The sequence below is a fragment of the Panthera pardus genome, unplaced genomic scaffold (assembly GCF_024362965.1).
Source record: "Panthera pardus isolate Hobbes unplaced genomic scaffold, ASM2436296v1 HiC_scaffold_11, whole genome shotgun sequence".
NCBI lineage: Eukaryota > Metazoa > Chordata > Mammalia > Carnivora > Felidae > Panthera > Panthera pardus.
In genome coordinates, this window is record NW_026526666.1 from 20,885,993 (window position 1) to 20,909,953 (window position 23,961).

The 23,961-nt window shown below is 34.7% G+C and overlaps 1 protein-coding gene across 1 annotated transcript in view; it reads right to left on the reverse strand.

The window, feature by feature from the left end:
- The window catches only part of SLC30A7 (solute carrier family 30 member 7), an 86,468-nt gene that overhangs the window by 43,417 nt on the left and 19,090 nt on the right, over positions 1-23,961 (reverse strand). The window contains exons 6-8 of the mRNA XM_019457638.2: positions 15,090-15,233; positions 10,369-10,419; positions 6,303-6,438 (exon numbers count right to left, since the gene is read on the reverse strand). Coding sequence (XP_019313183.1) covers positions 6,303-6,438; positions 10,369-10,419; positions 15,090-15,233 — 331 coding nt within the window. The remainder of the gene's footprint in view (positions 1-6,302; positions 6,439-10,368; positions 10,420-15,089; positions 15,234-23,961) is intronic.

Below are 23,961 nucleotides of genomic sequence, written 5' to 3' on the forward strand. Positions count from 1 at the left end.
ATTTTGAAAGACAGACAGATACACCATGAGCAGGGGAGGAGCAGAGAGACAGGGAGAGAGAGAGAATCCCAAGCAGGCTCTTTGCTCAGCACAGAGCCCAACCCCATGACCCTGGGATCATGACCTGAGTGGATATCAAGAGTCGGATGCTTAACCCACCGAGCCACCCAGGCGCCCCCAAATTTTCTTAACAATACAATTTTGTATACGTAATACAAACAAAAAACACTGTTTTCAAAAAAAGGGCTCAGAATAAAAGAAAAATCCATAAGAAAACCTACAAAAATATTAACATGGTTCTCTCAGCTATTGGAACTATGAGTACTTTTTTTCCCTTATCCTTTTCTATACCAAATTTCTTGTCAATAGAATTGTTTCCGTTATTAAAAAAATACTTTTAAATTCACAATTTTCACTAAATTCTTCAGCCTCTTCTCTCAATAGCCACAGCATGTTCCTGTTCTACGTGAAAACTGGCTATCCTATGAGGGCACTGTTCCCCCTCCAGCGCTGTTTTGTCTCCCACACTCCGTGTAATACGGGAGTTTATGGTGAGGTAAACATCCTCCTTGTTTATCACTTCCACTTCTAGATCTTTGCTCCTCTTACTCCCCCCCCACCCCCTCCCCCCGCCACCAAAATATAGTTCCTTTAAGACCCAGGCCATCAGATTATTCACCTTCTCTCCATCTTGACTACCAGTGCTACGATCCTGGATAGGTCCCCTTGGTCGCTAAAAAGTGTAGTCATGGGCTTATTCTCTTTCCACCTCTACCTTTTTCATTACTCTTAGTTTAAATACCCAGGTGGGCAAGCCATCCAGCACACTTGGCCTCTATATGATGGGTTTATCCTGGATCCACCCCTACAGTCATACCCTACACCTGCACATCCCAAGTTCAAGCCTCTCACAACCCGAGCCTCCCCTGCTCACTGCACTCACCCTCCTACCAGAGCTCCAACCCGCTAACAATCTCACTTTTTCGTCTCTTTTTCAGCATCTATTACCACCTTTAAATCTTCATTTCCCACCTCTGTAATACCTGCCGTGCTTCTTTCTCACTCTGTCAGTACTCGTCTGACAAAACCCCAAACCAGATGAATCTGGCTGTCTATCCCACACTTTTGACCAAGTAGCTGAGCAAGACTAGAGAAAAACACACTATGCTGGTTGTTTTTGCTTTAAATTCAGGACCCCAAACTTCAGAGTGGGCCCTTGGTGCTGCCAGGCAATCACACTGCTCCCCTTTACAGCAAAAAGCCTTAAAAGGGAGTTGACTACAGCGGCTACCTCCATTTCTTTCCTCCTCAGTCTCTCTTGAAGCTCCTCTGAACAGGCTTTCCTTCTCATTACCCTTCTGAGTGTCTTGTCTAAGTTACCAATCATCAGTCACAGCAGCACATAACAGGGCTGATCACTCCTTCCTGTTTGAAACACTTTCTTCACAGGGCTCCTAAGACGACGTGCATTTGCATCTCTCCTCCCATCTCCCTGGCCACTCCACTTTCCACTCCTTTAGCTGGAGTTACCTCCTGTGCTCCACCTTCCAGGGTTCAGTCCTCAGACCTCCTCTTCTCTTTACCAGTTCTCATTCTCTGGGAAAACTCATCTGATCTCATGGTTTAAAGTACCATTCATAAGCAGCTGACACCCAAAGCTATATCTTCCATGCTCACCTCCTCCCCAAACTCTAGATACTCTACCGCTCTGCCCTGAACATTGCACTTTAGCGACACTGCCCTTCTCACTGCTCCTTACACACGTCAGGCGGGTTCCCACTGTACTGGTTTACCTGAAGTTCCCTCTACCAAGAATAATCTTCCTCTGATCAGAACCCTGACCCTCTCCTTCGCTTGTAAGGTCTCTGTTCAAATGTCACTTTATGCAGGACTTTCCAAGCCCTTCTAAAATAGCAACCCCTTCCCCTGGTTCATAGAACTCACCCTGGTAAGATATTACATTATCTATTTGTATGTTCATCTGCTTTATTGACTAGAACCCCTATTAGAACATAAGCTCCATAAGGTTGGGCATTTGCCTATGGTGTTTACTGTCTAAAACATTTACTGAATGATGTTAAGATATGTTAAAGTTTTCTGCTTTATCTCCAAGAGGTGAGATTATGAGAACATTTCAATAGATAGGTTGCACATTTCAGTAGTACTTGAGTTTTTCAATCAAATCACTTGTGTCATCAGAACAAAGGAAACAAATAAAAATGTTAAAGTTTAACAATGAGAAAGAATCAAATTATATGAATTTGAGACTATATATTTTAAACTAGTGAGAAAAAGTTTTATAAACATATCAGTAGAACTTAGATAAGAATGATATATATATAGACTTTATATTGAAAGCCAACTGTAGCTGATTGGTTGTGGCTGCTTGAAACACTATATTGAAAGGGACCCTGAAGCTAAAGTGGGTTCTGCAGAAAAGAAGGATGTTTTCCAGAAAAATGGCAGGGGCGGGAATTGTGATTCCTGCCAGATAAACGCCACTCCATGACTTTAACTCTTTATGTGTACTGTTTTCAATTCTTTGTATTTAGCTCAGATCTCCCGAGAATTCCTTATTTGTACATCCATTGCCTATTTGAGATCTCTTTACAATGGTCTAATGAGAGATCTCAACTCAGTCACAAGCCAAACAGAACTTTTGGTCTGCAGTGCTCTTCAAAAAAACCCAAACAGACATTACTCTTCCCTTAGTCCTTCCTCTTTCATAAGGACACCTTCATTCACTAGGTTGCTAATGTAGAAACTCTAAGAATTATCCTTGATTCCTCCCTCACTTAACCATGCCCTAAACATTCATATCCATAAGCAAATCCTATTAGCTCTAAGCCCAAAGCATTTTCTAATTTTATCTGTATCTCTCCAACTCCTAGATGAGTACCTCAGACCAAGCCACCATGGTCCCTCATTTTATTGACACTAATAGCTTTCTAGTTGGCCTGCCTTTTTGTACTCTTGCCCCCTGATAACCCATTACCTACACATCAGCCAAAGTAGTTTTTTAAAATACAAATCAAATAATAATGTCACTTCCCTATGGTTTCTCACTGCAGTTAAAATAAAACCCAAACTCCTATCCTGGCTCATTTTCCTAGGCCTATCTCTCCCAACTTTATCTCAAACCACTTTCCTCTTACTCCCTATGCTTCAAGTCATATTGGCTAACATTGTTTTCACTACAGGGCTTTTATACTAGCTGTTCCTTACAGAATGCTCTTCCTCTGACAGGCTTTCTTGTGACATTCAGATCTCAGTTTAAATGCTACCTCTTCAGAAGACTTCCTTTATCACTCAATCTAAAGCAGCAAGCCAATCACTATCATCTTATCTTAACTCTCTGCACACTACAAATAACTACTTGATGTTTGTGTAGTTTATTTATTAATTTGTTTGTTGTCTCTCTCTCTCTCCAACTATAATGTAAGATACTGTGAAACAGTATCTTATTACCACTCTGATGAGAGGGCCTATTTAATAAATATTTGTTGAAAAAGGATTTGTGCAATTTTGCTTTGTTTTGGTTTTAGCATATATTTACTTTGTGGGACAGCACAAGTGGGGGTGGAGCAGAGAGAAGGGGACAGAGGCTCTGAAGTGGCCTCTGCACTGATAGGCTGACAGGAGTGAGCACAATGTGGGGGCTCGAACCCATGAACCATGAGATTATGCATGACCTGAGCCAAAGTCAGATGCCTAACTGACTGAGCCACCCAGGTGCCCCTGATTTGTGCAGTTGTTTTTAATGTGTTATATTTCAGTAAAAAAAGTTGTGTGTATGTATTTGTTTATTCATATCTGTTGGCTAACGGAATGGGAATAGAACTAAGTAAGAATTCCCTATTTGGGAACAGAGAAAGTAATTCTCCAAGGTTGAAGAAACATGAATTTATTTTGATTCAAATCCAAAATAGACAAACTTTTAAAAACCTGGCAGAGTCTGGTACTGACTTTACAACAATGACAAAACAATTTGCCCTCACAGAGCTTAAGAAAGAATAAACAGGCTATTTCAACTTGTTGAGTCAATGCAGTGAAAGGGACAGTCAAAGGTGGTACAGGTAGGCATATTTAACTCAGCCTGGGAGGTGGACAATCCCGAAATCCTTCCTGAAGGAAGTGCAGTTTAAAACTGAAATCTGATCTGAAGGATGAGCAGTTGTGATGGATGTACTTGCGGGGGAGAGGGAGACAGGTACTCAGCATAAGAGTATTTTGGAGAAAGGAAATATAGTCAAAGCACAGAATCCAGACAGCTCATAACATATTTTCAGGAAACTGAAAGTAACTTGCTGTGGCTGGAGAGCAGAATATAAATTGAGAAAGGGTTAGAGAAAGACTGAGAAGTAAACAGGCTATCAAGATGCCCCACTGAGGAGTTTGGACTTTATCCTGAGGGTAAGAAAGCACCACTGAAAAATTTAAAGCAAGATAATATTTCCATGCACCAGAATCTTCATTTAAGAAAGATCATTGTGGGAGCACCTAGGTGGCTCAGTCGGTTAAGCTTCTGACTCTTCATTTCAGCTCAGGTCATTATCTCACACTTTATGAGACTGAGCCCCAAGAGTTGGGCTCCATGCTGAGTATGGAATGTGCTTGGGATTCTCTCTCTCTGCCCCTCTCCTACTCTCTCTCTCTCTCTCAAAATAAATGAATAAGAAGGAAAGAAAGAAAGAAAGAAAGAAAGAAAGAAAGAAAGAAAGAAAGATCACTGTGGCCACAGGATGGAGAAGAGTATAGAGGGAGACAGAGAAGCCAACCTCTTCGAAGTAATAATTGATAGGAGAATTAGGATAGTAATAATGTAGCCAAAAAGAAGCAATTATTAAGATCCTACTCTAGGAAGTATTAAAAGCCACTAAAACTTATAATACAAAACAAAATGAACATACAAATAGAGAGATACAGATATAAGTTACCAAATCTATCAGTAGTTAAGTTTCATAGAATTATGTGACATATCAGCTGAACTTTCAAGGAAGTATAGTTAAGATTTCCAAAGATGAAAAAACTTCTGAACTTTATAAAAGACTTTTACATAACAGAGTTGCTTCCTGGTACAAATAATTTGAAGAAATGTAAAAAATAAGCTGCATATTTAAAATCTATATCCTTTTTTTTTTTTTTTAATTTTTTTTTTTTAACGTTTATTTATTTTTGAGACAGAGAGAGACAGAGCATGAACAGGGGAGGGTCAGAGAGAGGGAGACACAGAATCTGAAACAGGCTCCAGGCTCTGAGCTGTCAGCACAGAGCCCGACGTGGGGATTAAACTCACAGACCTCGAGATCATGACCTGAGCTGAAGTCGGCTGCTTAACCGACTGAGCCACCCAGGCGCCCCTATATCCTTTTTTTAAGGCAAGAACTTCAAAATTAATATTTATGACTAATTTACAATATTATAATTCCATCATAATTAGGTATATTCTATTCAACCGCAAGCTATAAAAATCATAGTCTGTCCTCTAGTGATCATTAGAAACCAAGTTTTACCAGCAGTAAAATTATTACAGATAAATAAAACAAAAATAGTCAAATCAAGGTATATGTATATATAATTACTAAATATATTAAACAATTCAAGACTGAAATAAAGGCACATATTATTCCATTATTCTGATAAAAATTAAACAAATAATAAAATGTATTTCAGAGTGAGATAAATCTGAGATATTACACAATCTAATTTAGCAAATATTTACTGAGAATTCACACACACACACACACACACACACACACACACTTTTACATATACATTAGAAAAATGGTAGGCAATAAACAACTAAGAGACAGATCCTTCCTAAAGAATTTTATAAGTTTAATAGGGAGACAGATATATGTATACCTCAATAAGCATTTTTATAAGACTTCGGCAATGATAAGATGACTTTATGAATTAAATAGCTGTGAAGAGACTTTAACATCCTTTTGCATCTGATAACATAAGATATAGAATCAGATTCTAAGTATAGCTAAAACATTTTATATTTTCAATGTTCTACTCTACAGATAGAATATTGGATTTAAAAAAATTACTACTAAGTTGAATTACAAGCCAAAAAGATTAATTGCTAAATACCCAAAAGAAATGTCAAAACCTAGGCAAGACATAAATGGCAAACAGAAAAAATAGGAAGATGAGAAGAGAAATAATCTACATCGGAGTTTGTTAACAGCCAAAGAGAAACCAATATAATAACAATTTGTCTTTTAGATCTGTAATTTAAGTAGCACACTAATCACCTCTCATTTTAATATCTGAAAGTAATGTATAACACTTACCTTACAACTATAAGCATGGCTATCAGGATTGAACAGATAGGATCTGCTATCATCAGACCAAAATTTTGCATCATGATGGCAGAGGCAATTACACCAATACTCCCAAGTGTATCCGCCAGAATGTGTAAAAATACACCTGAAACAAAGCATAATTAAAATCAAAACAGTATCTTCTGATCAGTGAAAAATACAAATATTTCTTAAAACTATATTCTTCAATATATACATAAAAAACTAAATACCAATTAGAAAATCGGGATGAATGTAGATTCATTGTTTAGTAGTGAATAATAGGGAATTGAAATAATCTTCACTTTTTCAAATCACCAGGGGTTAAAATAGCTGATTCATAAATCATACTTGTTTTTCATGATTCTTAGTATTTTGGTACAACATAAATGAAGAACAGAAACAAGTTGATTTTAAGCACATTCATCTCTGGTTAAGAGAGTCTATATATTAATTAACAATTTTTTAGAAAAAAATTGCATTAGGCTGAAAGAATTGTTCAAGTAGCATTGTTTACAACTAGGAATACATGTACACACAGAGCCCTCTGCTGGTAATTAAAATTATTACTACTTGAGACAAGAATTTCCTTTGGATCGTAACTCTACAAATCCTGACATACTTACTTATTAATTATCCTGAGGGTTTTGTTACCTAAAACTACACATTAAGCTCAAACCTGATGTGGAAGAAAGTAGAGATCTGAATATTTTAAAGTAAATATATTTTTTAAACTTTCAATAAATAAAAACTAGATTGGTAGGATACTGATATTCTAACCGTTCAAGAACCTAGATATAATATTGTGACATTGTGATTTATAATAAGAAATACATATTTGGCCTTCATCCCTGTTTCTAGAAAAGCCCTGGAACTTCCCAAGTGCCAGCAACAAAGGTGTCTCTTGTTAATGTTAACATACTTTTGGACCCCACCTGTGGATGGGGGCTGGCTGCCAGGAGAGCCAATCTGTCCTGTGATCAGAGGATTGGAACTTCCAGTACCAAGCCACTGACCTCTGACCTCCATGTATCAGAGAATTGCTTGCTGGTATGAGAGTATATTCTTCATTCTTCCACAGGAATTGTGCACAGAATCTTAGTTGGAGGTCAGATGTGGGATCAGAACCAGAACCCACTTCTAAATGTTAACATGTAATAATTGACATTTGATTATTAAACTATTAAAAAGTATCAAGAGGTAAGTTTAACATACATTATTTCTTAAAAAGACTAACAAAACAATAAGTTATTCAACATTTAGATCTTTAATAAGTAACATTTACTGTACAGCAAAACACTGTTCTTGAAACAAGCTTAAACCATGTTACTAAAAATAAAACATTTTAAAATAGCATTTGCTCTATCTGAAAAGAAATACTTAATATGTAAAAAGCATATGTCTACATTAGAAATACTCATTCTACTTCTTTATTATTCACTGGACAATTGAAGGCAAATCATTTATTTTTTAGGTATATACCATAGATTTATTAAACTTGAAAACACTTTCTAATAATTTAAAAACAGACTATTACTGAGTCCAATCAAATCTTAATGTGCTATAGGAAAATATGCTTCAATTCATTTACTACTGTATAATTTTACATCAAGTATTATACCAAATATAATTCATCCCTCAATACTTAATATATACTTTTTCATTCATATATAGACCTTTATAACTACTCTTCAAAAAGCTAATGGTTCTATTTCCCATAACGAAAATATTATGCCAAAGCATACTCATAGAAAAAGAAATCTGTTGCTCTAGGGTGTTTCAAATAGCAAAGAATTTAATAAGTGTCGAGCCCACATTAGGTTAAAAAAAAAAAATGGAGAAAAGTGTCCATCAAAGTAGATTGAAGGTACCTAAGCTTCAAAACTCTTACGTGACATGTGATGTCAAGCCTTTATATTCTTTAATTAGTGTCTTAGTAGGATCAGATGTAAAAATGACTCTAAATACTAAAAGGAAAAAAAAAAGTATCATTTGTTCTTGATTTCTCTTCCACTAAAAAGTCCCTGACTACATCTTATGTTCTGACCTAAAAACTGGCTTTTTTTTTAATGTTTACTTATTTTTGAGACAGAGAGAAAGACAGAGTGTGAGTCGGGGAGAAAGAGGGAGACACAGAATCTGAAGCAGGATCCAGGCTCTGTGCTATCAGCAGAGAGCCCAATGCGGGGCTCGAACTCACGAGCTGTGAGATCATAACCTGAGCCGAAGTGGGACACCCAACTGACTGAGCCATCCAGGCGCCACAAAACTGACTTTATTAGGAAGTGTCATGAATTTCCTAAGTCCTTCTTTGTAGTGACTGTTTCAAGAAGAATAATCACTAAAGAGAGAAATCTAAACTAGTATGTTTAACTTATATAAGAGTTGAAAGCCTTAGAAGACCTGGTAGGATACTGAAATGTTAACTGTCCAAGAATATAGAAAGCCAGAGTTCATACTGAAGAAGCTGCAAATAACCAAAAAACTTGGTTATGTCAGTTTTCATGTGTGAGTAGCCACACGGAAACTTTTAATGCCAGTTATCTCTATCCTTCAGCTATCTACTGGGCTGCGGCAGCCATTGGAAATTGATGGATACTCAGAAAATATAAAGTAATTTTCCTAACAGCTTGTATAAAAGATAATTAGGAAGGCAAATCTAACCTCCCTTCCCTCAACTTGTGATGATTTCCAAAACTAAAAATAAACCCATATTATCAAGGCTAATTTATAGCATTGGATATAGATGCATTACATATGCATGATTACAAGCTATTTCAGCAAATGCTGTTCTAAACCAATTCTATATATTTTGCAAATGGAAAACTAGTGACTAGAAGACACATTTAAGCCTCCTGAAATAAACTCCTCAGTATGAAGGAGCATATTCGCAGTGAAAAAATAAAAAGCAAGAGCTCTATCAAGAAATAGTGAAGAAAAAAAGGTGCAGTAGAGATTGGATCACGAGCTATTGAGAAAGTCAGATTGAAGTCAAAAGTTACTAAAAGCAGGAAGGTGGGGAGCTGGGAATTTGGAAACTTTGACAATGAAGTCTAAATGGAAACTCAGAGCCAAAGATTGGCTCACATCTCAAAAACAAACTATCATAGTTCATAGACAAAATTGATTTTCTCTGCCTTGTAAAATTTTGTAAGGTATCATCATTTGATGCCCATGAATATGACAAAGGTCTCACTGTGCATTACATGCATATTTTAATATAACAAAGTTAAGTTTTTAGAGCAGTTTCACATTCATAGCAAAACTGAATGGAAGGTACAGATTTCCCATACACCCCTGTATTGGGCATAACATTCCAAATTGTCAAAATTCCCCAGCAGAGTAGTAAGTACATTTGTTACAACTGATGAAACTACACTGACATGTCATTATCATTCAAAGTCCAACTACATTAGGGTTCATTCTTAGTGTTATACATTCTAGGGTTTAGATGCATTACATTTTTTCCTCTAAATTTTTCCACAACGTAAATACATACTGAATACTGAATTTGGAAAAAATATTTAATCATCCTATGAAGGCAAATATATTACTATGGTGTTACTATAGCCATTGGCATGGGTATAATTTATAGTTAACCACTAAATATTAAAAAAAATTTTTTTTTAACGTTATTTATTATTGAGAGACGGAGAGACACAGAGCATGAGCAGGGGAGGAGTAGAGAGAGGTAGAATCCAAAGCAGGCTCCAGGATCCAAGCTGTCAGCACAGAGCCCGACACAGGGCTCAAAGTCACAAACTGCGAGATCATAACCTGAGCTGAAGTCGGTCACCCAACCAACTGAGCCACCCAGGTGCCCCTACAGTACTAAATATTTTAATCTTCTTATTAAATCTAAGAAAATAGGCAAAAGTAACAGTTAAAAGAATATCTGCTAATATACCTAATAGTATATATTTTAAAAATCAGAAGAAAAGCTAATATTTTAGACACAAATATTACATTACAGACTTTTCTTAAAGGAAATTTCCAGATAGATCAACACAATGAAACCCATTTCATAAAACAGAAATATACAAATTGCTTGTCATACCTTGTAAAATCTGTCTGCTGGGTCCTGTTGTTTCTTTTAAAGAGGGACCATCTGTAGAGAGTTAAGTTAAATTATTTTAAAATATATCTTCAATTCCTGATTCAACTTTTGCAATTCAGAGAACTTTTCATTCAAGTATATCATGAAGGATGCATGACTATACAGCCACATCAGACCTACAAAATTATTTTTTTAATTTAATGTAGTAACTGAATGGAGATAGACATGGGCATTTTAAAAATACACAGTATTTAGGTCATTATTATATTAAGCAATCTAGTAAAAGACAGTAAATTAAAAATATTGTGAAAGTCTTCTACTACTCGTAACATACCTTATACTACAGCTTGCTACACTAATATTACAACTGGAAAACTCAGACAAAACAAATCTACTGCTTGAAGTTACAAGAAGTCGAAGTAATGAAGCCAGGACAGCATCCAGGATAACTGGACTGTGGCAAACGATAGTTTTCTAACAGCTTCTAAATGGATGTGGCAAGCTTTTCACAGAGAAGAGATAAAAATACTTTTTCATTAAGACTTTATGATGAAAAAAATTTAAAAATACTGTAATTTCTATACTTAGATACTCTGAAGATACTAAAGCAGAAAATATAGGTAAACAATCAGCAATATTGAGATCATGAGGAGGACTGATAAGCCTTCTGATCATGTCTAACAGAAAGCTTGTCTGGGGTCATGGTTCTTGGCCCATAGTACCTAAGAGCTGACATATCCTTACTACAGCTTTGATAGAGACTGTAACAATGCTTCAGAAAAGGCATAAAAGCCTAAAGCTGCACAATGATTTCTGTCTGGATATGGCACTGCTATGATGGCAGAAAGATGCAGCCACCTTAAAAAATCATGCTGACAGTCAAAAGTGTTGACTATTCCAAAACTCCAGCTCCCTAATCAAGGCAAGGGATTTGTCTATAGGTAGTAGGTCTAGATAAGGACAGTAATTTTTGACATAATTATTTGGAAGGGTATATAATACTATACTAATATAATGGCTATGTAAAACAATTAACTCCCATCTATGTAAAATCTGACAGTACTTCTGGACATAAAATTTGTTATCTGTGGTAGAGACTGGGTAGTTGTTTATCACCCACTTCTTTGGTAAACAACTAAACTACATTTCCCAGGTTCCATTGAGTTATGTGATGTATGTGACTGAGTATTAAACAAAGAAATATGAGAGGTAAACCATTTCCAGGCTTGTAAGAATGTCCCCTGCCTCCAAAAAAGAATGTCCCACATGATCTTCTATGTAGTTTATCTCCAGGTAGATGCAGAGAATCCATGGGAGGATTCCAAAGGTCAAGAATCCCAGAAATGAAAGGAACCTGGATCTCTAGACTGAATGAGAAACAGTATCCATCCTCTTTTACCCCATCAACCCAAGAGCAAGATATAAACTTTTACTGCTTGAGTCACTGAGACATGAGTAGTTAAAGCAAGCAAGTTAAAAACCAGCTAGCTTTACTGACAGTAAGCATTCCAAAAAATATGAGGCTCACAGTATTTCCCAGTGAGACTATAATGTCTCTCACAGGCAAAATGGAATCATGGCCCCATTACCTTCATATCCTGAGGATATGAAGGCAGAAATAATAGTCAAGAGAAGATTTTAGAGTCAGATTTCCTTGTGTTTGAAGCCTAGCATTTCCTTTTACTAGTTACTATGATATCCATGTGCCATGATGTCCTATAAATTCTTCTTTGCCACTTACGTTCTCCCCTTGGCAAAAAAAAAAAAAAAAAAAAAAAAGGCTACCTTTCACCTATTTAGAATCTTACTACAGTGCATTGCCAAAGGCATAAATAAAAAAAATTCTAGAGCAACAAACAAGTGGTGAATTGCAAATATTGGTGTTAATATCAGAAAAGTAATAACTATAGATACTACCTAGCAAATCCTTTTGTAAGCAACGTGATTTCCAATTCTTTACTTTTTAATAAAATGTAGGGATTAGCTAATGAAACTGCCAATTTATAGATCATCAAAAATAATTTTTGATAATAGATCATTGTGTAATTTTTGGAATGTAATTATTTAAAAAAAAAATTTTAATGTTTGTTTATTGAGAGAGAGAGACAGTGCGAGCAGGGGAGGACAGAGAGAGAGGGAGACACAGAATCCGAAGCAGGCTCCAGGCTCTGAACTATCAGCACAGAGCCTGATGCGGGGCTCAAATCCACAAACATGAGATCACAACCTGAGCTGAAGTCAGACACTTAACCGACTGAGCCACCCAGGCAACCCTGGAATGTAATTCTGAAGTGTCCAAAGAATAGACTGACTGCTACAAACAGAATTTCTTCTATTTAAAGTTTCTTAGTACTTACATTATAAAGCTAGAAAATAGGAACAGAACTATTGGCCAAACATGTTTTATGCTGATGTCATTTATCCATATACTAATTGAGAAACAAGGAGCTCAAATCATCTCATTAATATATGTATTTCAAGAAAAATATTGCTTTTTATGATTATGTATTATCAAAATTTTTAAAATACAATTATTTTGATTGACTTTTAGTAATAACCACAGTAACTCCATCCAAAATAAATGCTTAAATGCTAAGTCTTATGTTTCTAGTACATAAAAAATTTTAATTTATACACATTTTACTGCCAAGAACTATAATACGTGGTCAATTAATCACACAAATATAATCCATTAGTATAAAATTCTGGAATGAAAATAAAACTTCAAGGAGAAACAGGTTGTTATAAAATTTATAACTATTTACCTGTTTTTGCATGAGTGAGAGTGGGTCTCAAATCACTACGTTATTTAGAGTCCAATGAATATATTTCAGAGTAATACAGAAGTTTCATTCTAAATATTATCAATAAGATACCTGAAATCATATTCCTTGCCATTATTTAAACAAGTAATTTTTTAGGAATCATCTTACTGTGTGAGGAATACACAATGTTTCAAAATTATTACAGGATGCATGTAAGCAAAATCTTGGGAAAGCAAGGTTTTAAAACATACCAGTGTAAAATCAAGAACATAAGAGGGATGCCTGGGTGGCTCAGTCAGTTGAGCATCTGACTTTGGCTCAGGTCATGGTCTCACAACTCGTGGGTTCGAGCCCCGCGTCAGGCCCTGTGCTGATAGCTCAGAGCCTGGAGCCTGCTTCGGATTCTGTGTCTCCCTCTCTCTCTGCCCCTCCCCTGCTTGCACACTCTCTCTCTCTCTCTCTCAAAGATAAATAAAAACATTTTTAAAAATTTAAAAAAACAAAACAAAACATAAGAATCAACAAGTGTTGGCAAGGATGTGGAGAAAAAGGAACCTTGGTGAATTGTTGTTGGGAATGCAAACTGGTGCAGCCACTGTGGAAAACAGAATGGAGGTTCCTCAAAATTCAAAAACAGAACTACCACGTGATCCAGTAATTGCACTACTGAGTATTTATCCAAAAAAAAAAAAAAAAAACCAAACCACTAATTCGAAAGGATGTATGTATCTGTATGTTTACTGCAGCATTATTTACAACAAATTATGGAAGGAGCCCAAGTGTCCATTGATAGGTGAATACATAAAGAAGATGTAGTATATATACATACAATGGAATATTATTCAGCCATAAAAAGGATTGAAAACTTGGCATTTGCAACATGGATGGATCTAGAAAGCATAATGCTAAGTAAAGTAAATCAGTCAGAGAAAGACAAATAACATAGGATTTCACTCATATGTGGAATTTAAGAAACAAAACAAATAACCCAATAAAAAAAAAAAAAAAAAGAGACACACCAAAAAGCAGACTAAACTCTAACTAGAGAACAAACTGATGTTATCAGAGAGGAGGTGGGGGTGGAGGACGGGTAAAATAGATAAAGGGGATTAAGAGTTCATTTATCTTGATGAGCACTGAGTAATATATGGAATTGTTAAATCACTGCATTTATTGTATACCTGAAAATAATTTAACATTGTATGTTAAGTATACTGGAATTAAAATACAAATAAATAAATAAATAAATATTAAATAAAACATACCAGTGTAATAGTACAAAAATATAGCAAATTTTAGAGACTGAAAAATTAGGGACTTAATATTCAATCTCTAAGAACTTTTTAAATTATCAAATCAAAAGTTTGAGGATGCTATGTGGCAAGTACAGATAATACTTAAGCATATAACTTGTTATCAGAGCAGCTTATATTAATCTATACTCTGAAATTTCACAGATAAATTATTTAAAATATAATTTAAAAATAAAAATTAAGTTGATAAATACCTTATAACTTAATACCCAATGCTATATGTTAGCACACAAGATTTCTAAGAGAACAAGGAGGCAAATCAAAAATTCTGCAATGAAAATGAAAAAAAATTGAAAACCCTTATAAGCCCACATATAGCACAAAAGGCTTTATCATATTTTTAAAAAATGATTTTCATTTGCTAAAAAACAATTGTTTCTGATTCACTGACACTCATTTAAAATAGTGGCACATAGTACAATATATTCACTGAAAAAAAAGCTATATACACTGCATTATATTGAGTTAGTTTCATCATATACTAAAAATGAACTAGCCCTGTGAACCATTTAGTCCGATTCATTAGAAAGGAAGTTGATTACAAGACCCTTTCAAGAGACTATTTCAATGAAAAAAGTAATCTACACAAAATCTCTGTGTATTTGGAAGGCTATCCATTTGAAAATCTTCTGGCTGTACTCACCATGAGAATGAAAGTGTCCATGTCCATGAGCATGATCATGGCTATGTGAAGCACCATGTTTCAAATCATGACTATGGCAATGATCTCCATGGCCATGTGCCTGATCCAGAACACCATTAAAAAGGGAATGACTGTGTCCATGGCCTAAAAAGTAGTTAGAACAAAAGGTATATAAACATATACTACATAAATGATTACAATAACACTGATATTAGTGAATAGAACTAGCTCTAAAAAGAGATTTAATTAAATAAACATTTACTTGCAAGAAGTGTTACAGTGTTAAAACAATACTGAGTTCCTCCTACCATGGAGTACAGGAAGGAAATAAAAGTACAGAGGCAAGTGGTAGACTTTATTGATGATGAAAGTAAGTGAGGAGTACACAGAAATATTTAAAGAGATTACAGATAATGTTATTCATTCATACAAGAGGAACACACTATGTTATAGGCACTGTTCTAGGCACTGGGGATAAAGTGGTGAAGAGCACAGACAAAAATCTTGGCTAAAACTTTGCAAAGTACCACTACATATACTCACAAAGATAAGACAAAAGGTATGCATATGGTCATTTGAGGCAGAGAAGCTGCTGTATTTGTTCAAAGGATCAGTAGGAGCACCTGAGTGGCTCAGTTAAACGTCCGACTTTGGCTCAGGTCATGATCTCACGGTTCGTGGGTTCCAGCCCTGAGTCAGGCTCTGTGCTGACAGCTCAGAGCCTGGAGCCTGCTTCAGATTCTGTGTTTCCCTCTTGCTTTGCCCCTCCCCTGCTCGGGCTCTGTCTCTCTCTCTCTCAAAAATAAGTAAACATTAAAAAAAGTTTTTTTAATAATAAAAAAAAAAAGGATCAGTAAAACTACATTATAGCAAGTAGAATCCTTAGAAAAAAAACAAAATAATGCAGAATCCTCTCTCCATAGCAGACCTAAAACTACTGAACCATCAAAGAAATGTCTTATACAAGCTATTGCAAAGCACATAAGAACACTGGATGTTACTCAATTCAAAAATAACACTAATATTCACAAAAATCTTAAATACCAGTAAACCAAATCCAGCATCGCATTATATGGAAAATCACGAATAATGGGGAGATCAACTCCCAAAATGGTGGAGAGAGGATACTGGCAAATTAGTTCTCTCTCTAAAACAATAAGAATACAAGGGACACATCTAAAAATCAACATCAGAACTCTAGCAACTAACCAAAACCACAAAATGAACTAAAAAGCAGCCATCCAAGAAGAAACTACCAAACCTCAGTAGGACTAGAGAGTTTCTACTGTTTTTACTTGAGGCTACTCCCATTTCACCTCCTGCCCTAGCTCAGCTGAAAGCAGCCAAAAAAAGCCAGCAGCACTGTAGACAATGGAGAGATCGGATTTCTTCCAGAGCTCTATGAAAGCACCATCTCCAGAGCACAGTCAGTATTTTGTACAAACTTGCAATTCTTTAGAAAGATCTCTATCCTCAATGTGGTGACTATTAGACTCAGAGGTCAGCTCTAAAAATTTAAAAGCCACACGCTGCAGGAAAGCCATTAGTCCAAGAAAGTCATGCAACAAGAGAAACCAACAGTATCAGCAACAACAAACTTTGAAGGGAGAGGTTGAAGTAATGATACCAGAGTCATTATAATACAAAATGTCCAGTTTTCAACAACAACAAAAATTATAAGACATGCAAAGAAAGAGGAAAGTATGCCACACACACATGAAAAAATGCAACCAACAGAATATGTTCCTCAAGGGGACCCATATTTTGGGCTTAATAGACAAAGACTTTAAACCAGCCATTATAAATATGTTCAAAGAAATAAAGAAATCCATTATCTAAAGACTGAAAGTGTAACAATGATGACTCACCAAATAGAAAATATCAATGACGAGAAATTATAAAAAAGAACCAAACAAAAACTCTGGAGTGAAAAAATACAGTAACTGAAATAAAATATTTACTAGAAGTGCTCAACAACAGAGTTGAGCTACAATAATGCAAACCTGAACATGGATCAACAGAGGTTTTCCACTCTGGTTTTCCAACAGAGCAGAAAAAAAGAAAATGAAGAAAAATAAACAGCCTTAGAGACCTTGATGTGTGGAAACATCAAGTGTACCAAATTAAGCATAAAAAGAATCTCAAAAAAAGAAAAGAAAGTAGGAGACAGAAAAAAAAATTTGATGAAAACTATTAACCACACATTCAAAAAACTTAGGAAAATCCAAAGAATATCCAAAGAATAAACTCAAATGGAACCATATCTAGAACCACCATAGTCAAATTGATGAATGCCAAAGAGACACTGAAAGTTGGAGACCAGGATAAAAAACAACTTACCATGTATAAAGAAACCTGCATAAGATTAACTGGGGACTTCTCCACAAAAACCATGGAAGTCAAAAGCCAGTGGGACGACAAAATCAGAATGTTAGAAAAAGACTCAACTAAGACATCTAAATTCACCTCTCTCCTTTAAAAATAAAGGACATATAAGACATTGCCACATCAACAAAAACACTACCTGCCAATGAGATAAAAGAACACTAAACAGTAATTCAAATACACATAGAGAATTAAAGAGCATTGGTAAAGGCAATTATAAAAGAGGATGAATGTATTTTTAAATTGGTGACTCATTTCTACTGTAGGTTTTAAGAGACAACTGCATAAAGTAATAATTATAAAACCGTACTGATGGGCTTACAACATAAAAATACGTAATTTGTGTGACAATAATAGTACAAGGAAGGCGGGCGAACGTGGAGGTGTATTGGAGCAAAGGTTTTGTGTATTACTAAATTACTATTAATCTGAACTAAATCATTTTAAATTAAGATACTACTTGTAATCCTCAGGGGAACAATTAAGAAAATATTCAAAACTATACAGTAAAAGAAACAACAGAATTAAAAAGTACATTAGAAAGTATCCATTTAAAAAATAAGAGAGTAACAAGAAAACAAGTAACAAAAAACCAAGGAGTAACAAAAAGGACTGAAGATACAGAAAACAAATATTAAAATGGCAGATGTAAATCCTACCTTAGTAATTACATGCAAATTGTTTAAATATCCTAATTGAAAGGCAGAGATAGAATTGATTAAAACAAATATGATCTAGTTATATTCTGTCTATAAGAGATACACATTAGACTCAGACACAAGCTGAAAGTAAAAAGAAAGAAAAATACACCATGCAAGCAGTAAAAAAAAAAAAAAAAAAAAGAGAGAGAGAGAGAGAGAGCAGGGGAGAGCTGGAATGGTTATCATAATATCAGACAAAATAAACTGTAAGCCAAAAGTTATTGTGAGACAAAAACAACATCACATAAAAACATGTTCAATCTATCAGGAAGATATAATGATTATAAACATATTGCACTGAACAATATAGCTCCAAAATACATGAAGCAAAAAATAATTAACTGAAAAAATATACAATTGAATAATTACAGTTGGAAACTTAAATACCTACTTTCAATAATAAATAGACAACTAAGCAGAAGAACAAAAAAACCCCAGAAGGTTAAACAACTATAAACAAATTACACCTAACATCTGAAGAACAGCAGAATACATATTCTCCTCAAGTGCACATGGAACACTGTCCACAGAGACCAAATGCTAGGTGATAAAACAAGACTTAATAAATTGAAAAAAACCCTGAAATCATATAAAGTGTGTCATCTGATCACAATGGAATTAAATTAGATATCAATGACAAAAGAAAATCAAAAGTAACACTCTTAAATAGCTAACGAGTCAAAGAAGAAATCAAAAAGGAAATTGAAAAATACTTTGAGGGGTTCCTGGGTGGCTCAGCCTGTTGAGCATCTGACTTTGGCTCAGGTCATGATCTCACAGTTGGTGAATTTGAGCCCCACATCGGGCTCTGTGCTGACAGCTTGGAGCCTGGAGCCTGTTTCAGAGTCTGTGTCTCCCTTACTCTTTGCACTTCCCCTGCTCATGTTCAGTTTCTCTCTCTCAAAAATAAACATTGAAAAAAAAAGAAAAATACTTTGAGATGAACAAAAATGAAAACATGACCTGCCAAACTTATGGATCATATTTCAGCAATGCTTAGAAAAAAAATTGGCTATGCTAAAAACAACAAAAAAACAAAAAACAAAAACAACCAAAAAAACCTCAAATTAATAATCTCATTTTCCACCTTAAGAAATTAAAAAAAAAAAATAAAGGCAAAGCATAAGGACATAAAAGTATTAAAGCAGAAATAAAATTTAATATAGAGAGAAAAACAATGGGAAAAAAAATCAATAAAACCAAAAGGGCACTCTTTAAAAAAAAAAAAATCAACAAAATTGATAAACCTTTAACTGAACTAATCAAGAAAAAAAAAAAAATGACAGAAGGCACAAATTACTAAAACTGGTAAAGAAAGGTCTTCACTGCTGACCTTATGGAAATAAAATAATTTTTTTAAAAAAACATACTATAAACAAGTAAACAAAGAAGATAATTTGGATGAAATGGACAACAAATGCACAAATGACCATTGCTAGAAATGTACACACTACTGAAACTGACTCAAGAAGAAATAAAAATGTGAACAAACCTATAGTAAGCAAAAAATAAATAAATAAAATAAAATAAGAATTTAAAACCTGAAAAAGAAAAGCCCAGGCTTTTGAATTCTGCCACTTATGAATTCTGCCAAACATTCTGTACTCTTCCCCACCAATTCCCTTAAAAATAAATAAGTAAATAGAAGAGGGGCACCTAGGTGGCTCAGTCGGTTGAGCATTTAACTCTTGATTTTGGGTCAGGTCATGATCCCAGGGTGGTGTGACAGAGCCCTGCATCAGGCTCCATGCAGTGTGGAGCCTGCTTAAGATTCTCTCTCTCCCTCCCTCCCTCCCTCCTTCCCTCTGCCCCTCTTCCCTGCTCGTGCTCTTTCTCTCTCTAAAATAAAAATAAATAGAAAAGAGAACATTTCCCAACTCATTACATAAGAGCAGCATTACCCTGATACCCTGCAAACTACAGACTAAAAATTCCTTAAGAATATAGACACAGTGTCTTTAACAAAATACTAGCAAACCAAATAAAGCAATACATAAAAAAGATAAATCATGGCCAATGAGATTTATCCTAAGAATGCAAAGGTGGTTTAATACCCAAAAATCAAGCAATGTAATATGCCATATTAAAAGGATAAAGGATAAAAACCAACTATCATCTCAAAAAGTGAAGAAGTTGTGACAAAGCCCAGTACCCTTTCATGATAAAAACACCTAGTAAACTAGGAATAGAAATAAACTTCCTCACAGCAAACACAGCTAACAGCATATTTAATGAAGAAAGATTGAATGCTTTCATCCTAAAATCAGGAAAAAGACAAGAATGTACTCTCTTACCACTTCTATTTAACATTGTACCGAATGATCTACCAGGGCAATTAAGCAAGAGAAAAAAAAAATTTTTTTAAAGGCATTCATATGGAAAGGAAGGAGCAAACTATCTCTATTTACAGATGACAGGACACTAAAAAATTCTACAGAATCCACTAAAAACCTATTAGAATACGGAACAATTTCAGCAATGTGGCAAGACACAAGATCAGTATACAAAAATGAACTGTATCCTTATACATCAGTAAAGAACAATATAAAAATGAAATTAAGAAAACAATCACACTTATACTACCTACAACAAAAAAAGAAAGCCTAACTGTAAAGTTAAGTGTGAAACATGTATGCTAATAACTATAAAACATGTTGAAAGAAATTAAAGAAGCTATAAATAAATGTGAAGGCATCCCATGTTCATGGACCAGAAGACTTACCATTGTTAAGATGACAATACTCCTCAAATTCATCTACAGATTCAATACAATTTCTATAAAAATCCCGTCTTTTTTTTTTTTTTTTTTTTTTTTTTTTTTGCAGAAATCGACAAGCTGATCTTAAAATTTATATGGAAACACAAGAGGGGATCCAAAATAAGTAAAATAATCTTAAAAAAAGAAAAAAGCTGGATAACTCACATGTTCCAATTTCAAAACCTACCTCAAATGTACATTAAACAAGACAGTAGGGTACTGGCATAAGGATAGACATATAGATCAATGAAAAAGAACTGAGAGTCCAGAATACTCTCACATTTATAGTCAACTGATTGTTGACAAGTGTGCCAACACAATTCGATGGGGGGAAAATAATCTTTTTAACATGGTGCTGAGACAACCAGATATCTATATATAAGAAAATGATATTGGACCCATACCTCACATGATATACAAAAATTGACTGAAAATGGATCACACACCCAAATGTAGACCAAAATATAGACACAAAATTTAAGGATGGTTCCTTATGAGAAATCTATCAATGTAATTACAAATTTTAAATTAACTAAGGAAGAAAAAATGATTACTTCAATAGATGCAGGAATAAAAAGTAATAACTTGATAAGACAGTTTCATCAGAAATAGACCATAAACATCAGACCAAATGATAAAACTTTAGTAGCATTCTTCATTAAATCAATGAAGAATGCATATTAAAATATGCTGATGTTTACATTTTCCTCTGGAGATTCTGATAAAAATGTTCTGTGATTAAACCCGGGCATTAAGGTTTTTTTTTTTTTTAAGTTACTCAGGTGACTATCCACGTTGACACAAGGATACAAACTTTAAGTATATCTAATCAACACTGTGCTAGGGGTCCTGGCTATACAATAAGACAAGAGGAATAATAATTTCTATTCTTAATAGTAATAAAAACATTCAACTACTTAAAAATAAACTCATCAAAAAATACAAAGATCTTTATTAAAATAGCTAAGATAATTTAGTAAAAGACATAAAAAAATTTTTATGCATTCCCAATCAAAATCCCAAAAAGATTTTTCATACAACTTGACAAGCTGATGAAAAAACCAAATGGGCAAGACAGGCCCAAACAATTTTAAAAGGTAACTTAATATAGGCTAAAAGTGTTGTTTTACATCAATGGTGTAAAAGGCAGGTTAATAATTGGTGCTTGGAAAACCTGCTTATTCACACTGGAAATAAAAAGTTAAGTCCTAACTCACCCTACCACAAAAACAAATTACATATAGATGAAGGAACAAAATGGATTGGGAAAAAACCCCTAAATTTTAACGGTATTAAAATATGAGACATGTTTATGACTCAGAAAATGGAAATTTCTCAAAGTAGAAAACATACCAGAAAAAAATGTAAGACAGAAAAACTAAGACTATATCAAAATTAAGAACACCTACATAAAAGTTTAAAGATAAGCCATAGATTGGGAAAAGATGTTTGCAACACATAAAACAAATGATTAGTATACAAAATATATAAAAATTATTAAACATGGATTAACAAGAAGAGGATAGAAAAACAAGCAGAAATAAATAGACAGTTCAAGAGGATAAACTTGAATGTCCTAAAACCATACAGAAAGATTTTCAACCTCACTGCTAAACAAGAAATAACAAATAAAATGAGATATCATTTTTATCAAACTATTAGCAAAACAGTCTTAAACCCATAATAATAAGTTTTGTGTTTTTTTAAATTTTCTTTTAAGTTTATTTATTTGTTTTGAAAGAGAATGTGCACAAGCACAAGCCGGGGAGAGGCAGACAGAGAAGGAGAGAATCCCAAGCAGACTCTGTGCTATCAGCATAGAGCCTGATGTGGGGCTCAATCTCCTGACCATGAGATCATGACTTGAGCTGAAATCAAGAGTAGGATGCTTAACAGACTGAGCCATCCAGGAGCTCCAATCGTAATAATAAGTTTTGATATGAGTGGAAGGAAATTAGTACTGACATTCATTGCTGGGATAAATGTGAATGATAGTAATTTTGAGGGCAATTTGCTATTGTCTACTGAAACTAAAAACTGTATTTCCTGTGTTCCAGCAACTCTACTTATAGTCCAGCACAGTGCAATTCAAAGAACTTTCTGTGACAATGGAAATGTTCTGTATCTGCTGTCCAATATGGTAGCCCTATGTGGCTACTGAGCACTTAAAATGTCACTAGTGTAACTGAAGAAGTGAATTTTTAATTTTATTAAATTTAATTAACCATAATTTAAATTTAAATAGCCACATGTGACTAATGGCTACTATATGGGACAGCAAAACTCTGGAAAAACAACTGCATATGTTCACAAGGATACGTTTCATATGGAAATGACTTACAGTCTACATACAGAAGACCAGTTAAATAAGCCACAGTATCCCACACCATGGAGTTTTATGTGTCAACAAGAGAAGGCCAACTGATACATACCAAATAGAAGGATCTCAAAGACAGATTGTATAATAAATTTCATAGCCACATGTACTGTAATTTTTAGTAACTAGATTGGTTTTATTGTTTCTAATGTTTATTTGTTGGTTTTATATAAATGGTGTCCACAGCTACAGAGGTGTGGAAGCATCCATAACCAAACTTGATTATATGTAACTCTGAGATGGCACTGAGATGGAGACACATGGAGAAGTGGGAGTGATGGTTCAAGACATTAATAAGTGTCTATTAACATATTATTTCTGTTGTTAAAAATCAACATAGGGGTTCCTGGGTGGCTCAGTCGGTTAAGCATCAGACTCTTGATTTTGGCTCAGGTCATGATCTCACGGTTCGTGAAATAGAGCCCCACATCGGGTTCTGCATTGACAAGGCGGAGCCTGCCTAGGATTCTCTTCTCTCCCTCTCTCTCTCTGCCCCTCCTCCACTCATGCTTGCTCTCTCTCTCTCTCTCTCTCTCTCTGTCAAAATAAATAAACTTAAAAAAAAACCAACATAGACTTTAACTTTAAAATGTATCAATTTTCAAAAGTGATAATTATGATGAAAAGAGAAAATGAAGAAACAAAGCGTTC